Genomic DNA, 12999 nt, shown 5'->3' with positions numbered 1-12999 from the left:
TGAGCAGCGCCCCCGGCTGGTCACGGGGGGCCCTCGAAGTTTCACTGCCTCTTTTCAAAGTTCATTCCACCTTCTTTTGTAGGTTTTATTGCTTTATATTTCTGTGGAGTAAAATCCTAAATAAATTGCATCTGCCTCCGGTTTTCCCTCCTTTAAAACAAGCGGATTCAAAAGTATTTCTTGGTATTCAAACAATAATCTTCTACCTATCTGTAGTTTGACCAAATATTGTGGTCCGTCTGCTATATTTACAATAACAGGAGCTTGAAAATGGAACATTATTTGTAAAATTGACCATGGTAGGTGAGTCCTTCTCCAATGAGGTCCGCCTCGCTTTAGCTTCTTTTCCTTGTTTACAACACCTTTGATATTCGGTCCTTTGCACTTGTTTCATATTCTTAAGAGGTCTGAGTCCTTGTGCCGTCCAGAGCCCTGGGCGTTGCTTCCCCACACATCCTGCCCACAACGCGGCTAATCTTTCATCGAAGATGTGAATGGCTTGGATCCCTGAATCACAGCTGTGCCCTGTAAGAGCTGCCCGCGTGTCCCTCCTCTGTGTCCCTCCTCTGTGTCCCTCCTCTGTGTCGCTCCTCTGTGTCCCTCCTCTGTGTCCCTGCCCACGAGTCCCTCCTCTGTTGTATTTAAAGATTTCCTAAATAGTACACATTCTTAGCAGAAATATTACACCCTCCTGCAAACCCGCCCCTCTTTATTCATTTACCTTCTGCCTTCCAGGTGGAGAACGAGGAGCTGCGACACCTCATGTGGTCTTCCGTCGTGTTTTATAAGTCACCGGACGTGGAGGTGACCGCGTGCGTGCTGCTGTCCACCAAAGCCGTGTACTTCCTGTTGGATGACAGGGTGGCTCTGCGCCACGAGCACCAGCTAGGTAAGGCCGGACCCGGGTATGCTTCTTGTCTAGAGATGTTGGGGAGGAGTATGGGACGGGTACATTATTCCACTCCCTGTTGCCATCCGTCTCATGTTCGCATTGGCTGCATTTCCAGGTGGACCTGTGCTTTGCTTCACACCCCTGTGATTACGCACCTGTTCAACTCTCTCCCTGTGTGACCACAATGGCGCATTAAGGGAGACAGGACCCCAGTCAGGCCTTGAGGTCTGTACATGGGGATATTGATTTGATTAAAGGTGCACCTTTTAAATGTGCTTTAGTATGTGGGGCTGCAGCTGGCACTGGGCGAATCTTGCACGCGTTCAGGGGGGCACTTTGTACTGGGCGACTCTTACACACGTTCAGGGGCGCACTTTCTACTGGGCGACTCTTACGCGCATTCAGGGGCGCACTTTGTACTGGGCGACTTACTCATTCAGGGACGCATATTATACTGGGTGACTTGCGCGCGTTCAGGGGCACACTTTGTACTGGGTGACTCTTACGAGCGTTCAGGGGCACACTTTGTACTGGGCGACTCTTACGCGCGTTCAGGGGCACACTTTGTACTGGGTGACTCTTACGAGCGTTCAGGGGCACACTTTGTACTGGGTGACTCTTACACGTGTTCAGGGGCGCACTTTGTACTGGGCGACTCTTACGCGCATTCAGGGGCGCACTTTGTACTGGGCGACTTACTCATTCAGGGGCGCATATTATACTGGGTGACTTACGCGCGTTCAGGGGCACACTTTGTACTGGATGACTTACGCGCGTTCAGGGGCACACTTTGTACTGGGTGACTCTTACGAGCGTTCAGGGGCGCACTTTGTACTGGGTGACTCTTACGAGCGTTCAGGGGCGCACTTAGTACTGGAAGCCTCATATGCGCATTCAGGGGCGCACTTTGTACTGGGCGACTTGCACTCATTCAGGGGCGCATATTGTACTGGGCGACTCTTACGCGCGTTCAGGGGCGCACTTTGTACTGGGTGACTCTCACATGCATTCAGGGGCGCACTTTGTACTGGGTGACTCTTGCGCGCATTCAGGGGCGCACTTTGTACTGGGCGACTCTTACACGCATTCAGGGGCGCACTTTGTCCCACCGGAAGCTTCTGTCCTCAGCCTGGTCTTTTCCTACACATGTGGCACTGATGCCTGAAACACCCGGGTCTGATGAACCATTGGATACCTTAGAAAAGTTATTTAAAAGTTCATCCCCATGAAGCAGATCGAGATATCTGAACATCTAAAGCTGTATATAAGCTGTCAAAGAGCCTTAAATTCTGGAATTAGTTTGCTACCTTCAGTACATGAGTCTTGTCAGGGTTGACTTGAATAAAGAGTCCACAGTTTGCTGTCCTTGTCTGGCGCAGAGCGGTAGGGTTCAGCACCTGATTGTGACCAGGGGGCCATCGCCTTGTTCAGTAGCCCGAGTGGTGAGCGCACGGTCTTCAGTGTTCAGGTCAGGTGTTCTGACTCCAGGCCGAGTATGTGAAGTCATCAACACCTCTCTTGTATGTATGTTTGCATTTATGTATGTGCTATCTCTATAGGATGAACCTAGGCAAACGCCAGTTGAGTGCTGTATAGGGTCAAAGACCCTCATAAAATAAATGAGTGATGGGAGAGGTGTTGGACCGTTGGCTTGTTGGGGCATTGTGCCCCTTCTGTGGACGATGACGGTCAGTGAGTGATGGGCGAGGTGTCTGGCCATTGGCTTGTCGCTGCACTGTGCCCCTTCTGTAGATGACGGTCAGTGAGTGATAGGTGAGGTACCTTGTTTGAGGACAGTTACTACTTTTGGATGTAGCAGCGTTCTACTAAGAGGTGTGTCTTCAGCTCTCCTGAACTGCAGCAGCCTTGGGGCAGTTCTGAAGGGTGTGGTGTCGCTGCTCCCGATCCTGGTTGCAAAGATGTGAAAGTTCTACCTGTTTGTTCTTTTTTACCCTTCTTATTCTGTGGTCTGACAGTGTCTTGGCTGCTGAGAACCATCAAAGATTGAGAGCTTCCCCGCAGGATGAATGAGGTTCTGGTTGTGATGGCTTTGTAAAGGATGCCGCTGGTTTTGAAGACGGAGCGGACCAGCGAGGGCAGCCAGGGAAGTTCCACCAGGACCAGGGTTCAGGCATTGCAGTGTCTAGGATGCCCTTAAGGGGTCCCAGTGTAGGGTCCGGAAGGCTGAGCAGGTGTTACCACCATCCAGATGTGAGAGTAGGATGACTTCAGCAGTAGTCCTGAAGTGAGTCTCTGCTTTCACTTTCTTTAGGAGAGAGAGCCGGCACCAGTCCGTCTTTGTGGTTTTTAGCAGCGTGTTCTTCAAGGGTAGTCCACAAATCCAAGTGACTTGCCTTTTGGTGAGAGTTTGGTTTCGAAGGAGAGAAGGTTCACGTCATTGAGCCAGCTTTGCACTGTACTTTGTTTATTGTTCTTGGCAAATAACAGGAGTTTTGTCTTGTATGGGTAGAGAGAGCAAAGTGGAAACCACTAAAAGCAGAGCTCTGGCTCCCAAGCAGAGGAGTCGACGGAGTGGTCTACGACTGAAACCCCCTCTTGCACATTGTTTTGTTGCAACGTTTCCCACAGTGGAAAACGTTGGCCCGACTCGGCCTAGAGAAAGCCTGCAATAGGAACTCTTAATGATCAAGATTTTCACCAATCAGCTTGGGCGTATTCTCTATTGATTGCCGTGCTAGATTCGCTCACCTTTCGACTGCCCTTAGAAAAATAAGATGCAGTAGGTCTCCTACTAGGAATCAAAAAAGAGCAGTTGGACTATTCCAGAGTCCCTGCTGGATGTCCGACGTGACCCAAGGACTGGACAAGAACATCTGGACCGACTTCTGGGCACAAGGAGTTGTGGGTCTGCTGGGCAGTGCCTGCAGGCTGAGGAGGCGTGTGTGCCTGCAGGCTGAGGAGGCGTGTGTGCTGGCAGGCTGAGGAGGCGTGTGTACCTGCAGGCAGAGGCGTGTGTGCATGTTTGGTAGTTGGAGAGAAGCCAGAAACCTGGAGGTTGGGCAACGATCATAAACCTCTCATGGCCTTGCTCCTGTGCCGTGTACGGCTTAGCGCTCAGTCGCTCTGCAGCTACCAGCATTTTTAGGTCTCGCCTGGCGTTAGCAGCGCGCATGCCCTGCCCTCGCCATGCAAGGGCCTTTTGGAATCAATACAGTTGCGGAAGATACTTTAAGCCCCGCCCTTGTTTTCAATTGGCACGCATCCTCATTTATGTTAAACGCTGACGTGTGATTGAAAACCGGGCTTTGGGGTTACCGCCTTGCCCTCTCTTAGGAAGACCCATTTGGACAGCCCGACGCCATCTTTAACATAACATAACATGTGTATTTGTAAAGCGCACGTTCACCACTATGGGTATCTTGGCGCTGAATAACAGATGTTTGTTGTTACCCAACTCAATGGTACTCATTTTATCGACCTCAGATGGATGAAAGGCTGAGTGGACCCGCCGGGATTTGAACCTGTGACCATGAGGTCAAACACAGGCCCCTGCAGTAGACTCATTAGTCCACTGAGCCACTAGACCCGGATCTTTGTTCCCGTGATGTAGGAGGGTCGTGCGCGCACTTGTTAAAATATACGTCTATTTTCATTTGGTAGATGCAGCACGGCGCTGGGCTTACTCATAAAGCACGCCATTCACAGAAGGCATTGGAGGCCTGAGGGGGGGAGCGGGCAGCTTTGCCAGCGGTCCCCGGCCGGCTGGGGCGCACTGCTCTCCTCCCCTCATGCTGCCTAAGTTTGCTCACACTCTGTCCCCATAGCTAGCCTTGCAGCCTGACGTGAGGCCGATCCAGAGCTCCATGTGACGTGCACTGGGGTGGGGAGGGCTTTGCTGTTTTGCTGTTTGTAGCTGGGCCAGGCTGTTGGATTGTAGTCGGGGGTGTGCGCCACTCCCGTCCCACCCAGCACCGTTGAACAGGTTAGTGACCGTGATGCGGCGTTGTGTGAGGGTAAGTGTGGCCGGAGGGCTGCTTGGACCATATTATGCATCTCCTTGGCTGGCACTGGTGCTCACTGCCTGCCAGCTGCCTATGTGGTGAGTAGCTGGTGCCAGCGAGGGCTCTCCAGTTCCATCCTAGGTTGGGCAGGTTCTGTCCTGATGTGCGCGCTTATAATGCGCTGTGTACGTTTTCGTGGACATGGCTGTTGTCAGCATTACCCTACTTCTCAAGTATGTGGCATGTCTGTGCTATGTTGGATGTGTGTGCAGTGTTGTCCCTCATGCGTGCCCTTCAGGTTATGCATGTGGCATGCAGTAGGCAATGCTTACATGCTACTGTGCTGGGCATGTGTGTGATTAGTATGACCATTCATGTAGTGCTCGCCACAAACTACATTTTCTGTTGCCGTTTTTTTAATAAGTGTTTTTATCGTCCACTCAATGGTATTCATGTTAAAAGTCCGAGAAGGATGAAAGGCTGTGCTGGTCCCATGTTATCGGAACCTTTGAGCTGGATGTCGCGCACAGTTCCCCGTAGCAGATGCTCAACCCACTGCGCTGCATCGCCAGCTTGTCAGCACTGTGCATTAGAGAGAGGCTCTCCTCGAGCCGACTTATGTAGTATCCCAAAATCAATTGTCGAAAATATAAACACATCTTTTTATAAGTACGCTGGGCCTCAAACTGATAGGCGCGTTCCAAACTGCCCCTATGTTTACAGCTAAAACAGCGGATTCACAGAGGGTGTTAAACCGTTGAAGATCAGAGAGTTGGGTGAAGGGCGGAATCGAAGATTGTCTGGAGTTCTCGTCTCAGAGGCTTAAACAGCAGAGCGCGACCGCACCCCCCCCCCCCCCCCCCCAGCATTTTATCCAGTCCAAATGACCACATTTCATCAAAGCACCAGTAGTTAAAATGGGCGCCTCAGACATAATGTGGTGTTGACTCAAAATGACTCGCCTCCGACGAATATTCAGGGCAGTGGAGGTCAATTGGAAACAAATTTTCTTTTTTTGATTTCAAAGTATTTTATTAATTTTTATAAGCCAGTACATTAGCATTTCTGTTACAAGGTTAGCCAAACGTAGTTTGTAGAGCAGTGTTTACAGGCACTTTGAAATATATGTTTAGCTAATCCCCTCTGACTTGACTCCGAAGAGAAGGAGGTGAGAGGAGGATACAAGAAAGGTTCTGTAGTAATGAGACTGAGACACATAATCGCGTGACAAAGCCGTCGCCCCACTGGCTTGCTTGTGGCGAGGTTGGTAGTAGAGTCAGCCCACCTGTCCCCCCGTAGGCCATGGAAGTAGCAGCCCATCTTCATGCCCCACCGCCCATCAAGGGGGGTTGTCGCCGAGAGGAAATGGTTTCATGGGGGTTCATAAGAGTCTAGGTAATTGCCGAGTGACTTCCACATCCCTCTGGTTGCCGGTCTCCAGGGTAAGTTCTGTAGTGCAATGTTATCTGCCCCTCTGAGGTGCGTCACACGGTTAACCCATTCTCTGCATGTCTTACTTGTGTCCTTCCAGTTGGCCTGGACCATTTGTACCGCCGCGGTCAGCAGCAGGTCTAGTAGGTCTTTGTCCTGCTCGGATCTTAGTTCTGTGTTCATGAATGCGGTGGCGAGAGAGATACATTCAGGTGTCCGTGTGCAGCCCAGTGCTTTATTTATGAAAACAAAGATTTTCTCCCAGAATGCTTTGAGAGTTGGCAATGGTAGATCAGGTGAGCTCGGTCCCCCTTCTCTTTGCAGCATTCCCAGCACAGTGCATATTCTCTGAGGCCGAGTGAGAATAAGCATGCAGGGTCCAGAAAGCCTTATGGAGAGCCAGAATGTCGTTTGGGAGTCCCGGGGAGATATTGTTGTGTGAGGCGGAGGTCCATAATACAGTGCTAATCAGTGGAACAGGAATACAAAAGAGATGCCAAGATGACTTGTGGCTGGAAAACCTATTCACAGGATTGTATTGTTGTTGGCGGTCTTTCCTTGCATGAGTAACTTTCTATAACGTGTATTACACAGAGCTAATGCCCTATCTTATGGGCGGGAAAGCGCTTTAAAAATATAATAACGCATTTAATCTAAATAATACGGATGCTGCCATGTTATGAAATAAGAAAATCCTATTTGTAAAGTGCAGGTTCCCAGATCAATAATACTTATTTTATCAACTAGGGAGGGAAAGGAGGCAGAGGCGCAACTAGAGCCATATTTAGGGGGGCTACTAAAATATTTTTAGGGGGAGGGGCTGATTCTTCCAGCAATATGCAGGGTGGAGATGCAGGGGCTCTAAGAAGGGGTGAAAACACAACAAAGCCTCGTTAACAAGTAAATGGTCTTTTAAAGACCTGTTAAGTGCTCGGCAGCGGCTGTGTGTGCCCGGGAAGCTGTCTCAGCCTGGGCTGCCACACACAACGGGGGGCTGTGGGGCTGAAGCCCTATGGGAGGAGGACACCCCCCACTCTAACTGGTGAGCAGGCCATCAAACCCAGATCTCCTCAGATCGCTGAGCTACCAGACCTTAAAGTGGGTTGTAAACGAGAAAACATTTGCATTTCTGATGAGAGGAAAGTGTGACTGCACCCCACGTACACATAGTCAGAGTGAATTGGTAAGGTATTCACTTTTAAAGGAGCCGCCAAGGAGAAGCGGTTATAAATGACAGAGACGAATGCATGTTTAGCTTTAGTTACAACGAAAACTGAAGCTATTTTTTCATTATGTATGTATGTATGTATGTTCTTATATAGCGTTCAACTTACCCTTGGGCATCTCGGCGCTTGCATTGGGAACCCGTCCTGGTTTTTCCCTGTGAGATAACCCGTACTGGGCATCCCCAAGGTGAAAGCCAGGCATCCCGCCGCGGGGGGGCCGTTGTGGAGATTAAGCAAGCTTGTTGCCCAGAGCTGCATAGTGTGAACTCGTGCTTAGAGTGGGCACCAAAGCGAGAATTATCGAGTCCGTGGACAATTTGGCTCGGGACCCTGCCGCGTCGGGAATCGAACCATGGTCCCGGGTCTGACCTCTGCTTCAGGGTATGCCTCCTCTAACCAGTGAGCTACACTTCTCCAAATTGATGTAAATACAAAATACAGTGAGAAAAAAAATAAAAATCCTGCAATTGTTCGGAATTTTTTGGGGGGGCTTGCAAAATAAATATGCATAATTACTGGAATTGCAGATTTAGACATGGGAATTTAAAAGGGTGTCTAGACATTTAACGCACTGTTGGGGTCTGGTTCACAGCTGTCACAGAGGGGCACTGTGGGCACAACCACCGTGGGGTTGAGGGTCATGAACCTTTCAATACTTCTTATGTTCTGCTCTACATTTTAACCTCTGTATTCAGCAAGCAGGGCCAAGCAAAGGCTAGCACCTTACGCAGGGCTTTAAGTGGGCCGGGTCTTGCCGGTGCTCAGCACGGCAGTTTTATAAAGCAGGGGCCGAACCGTGTCTCTATCGGGCTCTCCATTTTTGCCCTCAAGTTGAAAATAAAATCTTACCTCTGCAGCTGCGCCACCCTTCACTGCCTTTGATGTAACTTCAAAGAGACTCGTCAAAGTCCCATATTTACATTTGGATGCTGTAACTTTGCTTTCCTATTGAAAATGCAGGAACTTTATTAGCAAACAACTGAATTTACGAACTACGGGAACATGACCCAGGTTAAAAACGGACACCAAATAAAACCCCCAGTCTGGGTGCAGCGCACGCACATGGGCGGGTCCTAGCGGCCTCGCATCCTCCTCTCTGAGATTCTGACAGCTGCTCAAAGCATGTCACAAGCCTTCACACAACCAATAGTACTGCGCTCCAAGGGCTAGGAATTCAGTGTTTCCATAGTGCCCCGTAATCTGTAATATTCTGTATCAAGGGTGCTGACGGCATGAACATGAACACGGTGTACACCCATCGTGAGTCGGGGAGGGTGGAGCCCTGCTGATGCCATGTGTGACCCTGGGCAGGTCAGCCAAGCGTCTGTGATTTGAGCTCTAACTTGGCTAAGCTATAAAAGGGCACATTAGGAGAACTGTTAAGATCACTATCGGTGCTAGTGGAAGGGTTTTAATAACTTAGGTGTTGATAAAAGGTGAATTATGTGGCATAAAACAGCACATTTTGTGTAGTTTATATTACTTAATAATTTGGTTTTTCTTATATGTTAATAGTGCCTGGCATAAGGAATAATATATTATTATATTTAACACATTTTTTGAGAGGCAATATGGTTTTATATTAACATTTGTATTTCGTTTTCAATGGCTACATAGTTCTCTTTGTCTTTCATACAGCTCTCGCCCCTATCAATTCACCATGCCACATAATTACAGTACACAAATGTACTCCACAACAGGTCTTGCATTTGCGAAAGTTTAAGCTATTAGTATTGTAAATGACAATGCCTTTTAGTTATGTTTTAAAACCCAAAACATAACTAAAAGCTCAAACTCGCGTGAATGCGAGACCTATTGCATTGCAAATGCTTGTTATAGGTTCCTGATCCATACCTGCACGTGTAGGGCCAGCTCAGCTGTAGCTAGGTCTGGCCAATGGACAGTCCCCTACCAAAGCCTGCTGCGTTGGCCCCTTGCACTTGCAGCACGGCCCATGTGTCTAGACTTGACCCTTCTCTGGAAGCAATAGCTGCAAACTGGGTGGCTTCTGCAGAGACAGAAAGGGCAGCACGTCTTAGAAGAGACCCCCAAGCGTCCACTGTGCAGCAGTGAAGACTCCTCAGGCCCCCCTTGTCAGAGAGGAGGTATTACTAGTCATTCCTATTTGTAAAGTGCGAACATATCACCCCTTAAGGTTTCAAAGCGCTGGTGGCCATCGGGGAGCTTAAGTGAGCCATTGCCCAGAGTCACATGATGCTGAGCAGCCGCCGGGGATCGAGCCGCGAGCCCCCATGCTCTGGAGGCTGCCGCTCTGGCCACTGTGCCACACCTCCCTGCTGCTCAGGGAAGCTTTTGAGCAGGGCAAAGGGAGGCTTGAGTGGCCGGCTCAATGTGACCAAGAGCTTGGGGAAGTTGCGTGCCTCCCTGCTACCACTGTCCTGCACAACGCCAAGGCCCTGAAGTTGTTGAGATGGTCATCGGTGAGTGGACACATGACGCGTGCGGTCTCACCCTTGGCCACTTCTAGAAATTAGCCTCCATTTCAATTCAATACTTTATTTTGGTTAAAATATACAACCACTAAAGTATATTACCAAACATTATTAATAAAATATCCGGCATTGACTGGGATGGGTCAAGATGCCACTGCCAATGCTTGTTCATGGTGCCGAGTGTAACCTTCAGATTAGGTCACAGTTCATGATACATGTCCGTGCGTGCTCACTCCCATGCGACACAGTACTGCGGGCGTCACTCATTTTAAAGTGACTCATGCAATATCCGAAGGACACGTCATTCGCTTGTGTAACAATAAAATGCATATATAAGTGACTAAAACTTAAAAAATGCTTTCACTTTTAGTCAATAACTTGCCTGGCTTCTAACGACCTGATCAAACCCAGTATAAACTGTTTATTTTAAGGAGTAACTAGCAGCCATAAAGATGAAACCAAGATGAAGCAATCCTGTCTCCGGGGTCCCGCATATGGGGTGGGGCCGCATGCATTACACACTCTGTTTAGCCACAAGGTCTGTTGTCTGGGTCATAGATAGATGATCCATAAGTGTAAAGCGCAAACATATCACCCCTTAAGGTTTCAAGGCGCTGGGGGTTATCACAGTGCGCTTGTTTCGTCTGATCCTCCGTGCCCACATCGAGTCTGGCGAACACAATCCTCTCCTTAGTGTCACACCCGGGTATCCGAACCGCTCCGCAGGAGTGTACCCTACCCATCGTCTTACACACTGGGATGATCCAGCTTTTCCATGATGGGCATAGGTTGGACACAAAAAAAAAGTGTCCCCTGATTTTTCCATCTGCGGCAGAAGGGACGATAAGGGGACACTGACCCACCTTTGTCCTGTTTACAAGCAAAGATTTAAGTGGCAAGGTGCCAATCTTAAACTTTATATACAGACGTTCTCTTGGGGTGGACGAACCCTATCCAAGTAGGATTTAAATCTGGGAAAGTGTTTGAGAGTAAGAATTTCTCAGTGACGCTCCCAGTTTTTGGTCTTTCGATGTTTCTTTCTTTCATCATGGAATCCCAAAAGACTTGCTTCAATTTTGTAAGAATGCATTTTGTCATTCGGGTGGGGGCGTCTCAAACTTCCTCCATTTTAAGAAGCTCACACAGGGTTTTTATTTTCCTAAGCTGTGGGATGTGAACTCCTTTGTCAATAGTAACTATCTCTGGCAACACTTTCCTATAGGGCACCAATTCAGGTGTCGTCCACAGGCGCACCCAATATGTCAAGAGTTTCAATGTAATCACCTGATCAATACTCTTCAGGGCTCGATCAAGTCGCAGAGGTAAGATGGAGGTGCTTCCAGGCAAATTACAGAGGGACCTGATGAATGTTTTTCCGTGCCGGTAAGTGTTGCCACATCAGTGCAACCCCAAAGTCCAGCCCCGTACATGACATGAAATTAATTGAAATGAAAAGAGCGTTTGTAGAGCGCACGGCTACCAGACGGCCTCCCAGCCTAGGCATGACTAGTGAACAGATGGAACAGAATCATTTAGGGGAACAGAAGGGTTTTAAGTTGTTTCCGGGAAGGCGGGATGGCTGGTCTCTTTCCGGAGGTGGAGGGGGCGTGCGTTCCAAAGCTTACCGGCATTCAGAGCGAAACGTCTGCCGCCACTGCTGGATCGTTTGATTCTGGGGGTGTCAATTAAGTGAAGTTCATCCGAGCTGAGCTTTCTCCGTGCTTTATATGGGTGAATTATGGCTGAGATAAGAGGAGGGCACATCCCCTGTAAGGATCTATGGAATATACAGAGGGATTTAAAGGTGATTCGCTCTTTCACTGGAAGCCAATGTAGGAGGCGAGAGCTGGTTTTACAGAAAGGAATTTGGGTGTTCCCGTCGGCAGTCTAGCCCTGACACAGCTGTGGCCCTATATAGGAACAGTGTTACTCCTCCATGGAGGTGGCCTTGTACTTCCTTCCTATGGCCGATGCCTTTGAGTCAAAATCGTTCTGCTTTCCCATAATTGGGGGAGTCAGTGACCTATCAGCAAGCCTTACACCAAGTTGAAGCATTTTACTTGCTCCAAGGGCTCCCCCTTAACGCTCAGCCTATCTCTGAAGGAGCGGTGAGGATTTAATGCCATTAGTTTCGACTTCGCTGGATTCATCTCCAGGCCCCTTTCACAGCAGAACAATGCGAAACAATCCAGTAATGACTGCCGGCCACACGGGGTTCTAACTAATCGGAGCGTTTCATCTGCAAACATGAGGATGGGGGTATTAATGCCTGTGGACTTTGGGGCATCATGCTTGCAGAGCGTCATACGGTCTACCGCGCCATTAGTGTGTAGGCTGAAGAGCGTGGGGGCAAGCACACAGCCCTGCCAGACACCTTGATATACCATTATCCCAGGTGTAAGGTCCGTTCCTATATTCCAGTTCACCTGGGCATAGGTTTGAGTGCAGGAGTTTCAAGATTTTTAGGAGATCACACTGAATACCGTATGACCCCAAAGCCCTCCGACAGCATTCCCTGGGTACCAGGTCAAAGGCCACCCTCCGGTCTATGAAGGCAACAAAAAGATGGTCCCGGCTCAGGGTGACGTACCCCCAGCAGATCGTCCTGAAGCAAAACATCTGGTCGGTTCTGACCTTGGTCCTAAACCCTACTTGGCTATCGGCGACTTACTTCCAGCAGATAGTCCTGAAGCGGAACATCTGGTTGATGGTTCTGACCTTGGTCCTAAACCACGCTTGGCTATCAGCGACGTACCCCCAGCAGATCTTCCTGAAGCAGACACCTGGTCGATGGTTCTGACCGCGGTCCTAAACCCTGCTTGGCTATCAGTGGCGTACCCCCAGCAGATCTTCCTGAAGCAGACACCTGGTCGATAGTTCTGACCGCGGTCCTAAACCCTGCTTGGCTATCAGTGGCATACCCCCAGCAGATCTTCCTAAAGCAGACACCTGGTCGATAGTTCTGACCGTGGCCCTAAACCCCGCTTGGCTATCCGTGACATACACCCAGCAGATCGTCCTGAAGCGGAACACCT

The 12999-nt window shown here is 49.3% G+C and overlaps 1 protein-coding gene across 3 annotated transcripts in view; it reads left to right on the top strand.

Annotated features, from left to right (window-relative positions):
• Positions 1-12999, top strand: part of NISCH (nischarin) — a 320866-nt gene that overhangs the window by 272356 nt on the left and 35511 nt on the right. For all 3 annotated transcript variants that reach the window (XM_085624215.1, XM_085624214.1, XM_085624216.1), the window contains one exon: positions 736-889. In XM_085624215.1, coding sequence (XP_085480341.1) covers positions 736-889 — 154 coding nt within the window. The remainder of the gene's footprint in view (positions 1-735; positions 890-12999) is intronic.

This window comes from Triturus cristatus, chromosome 9, assembly GCF_964204655.1.
Source record: "Triturus cristatus chromosome 9, aTriCri1.1, whole genome shotgun sequence".
In the NCBI taxonomy this organism is placed as follows: Eukaryota; Metazoa; Chordata; class Amphibia; order Caudata; family Salamandridae; genus Triturus; species Triturus cristatus.
The sequence above is the reverse complement of the archived record's forward strand: the minus strand, read 5'-3'. Positions and strand labels throughout refer to the sequence as shown.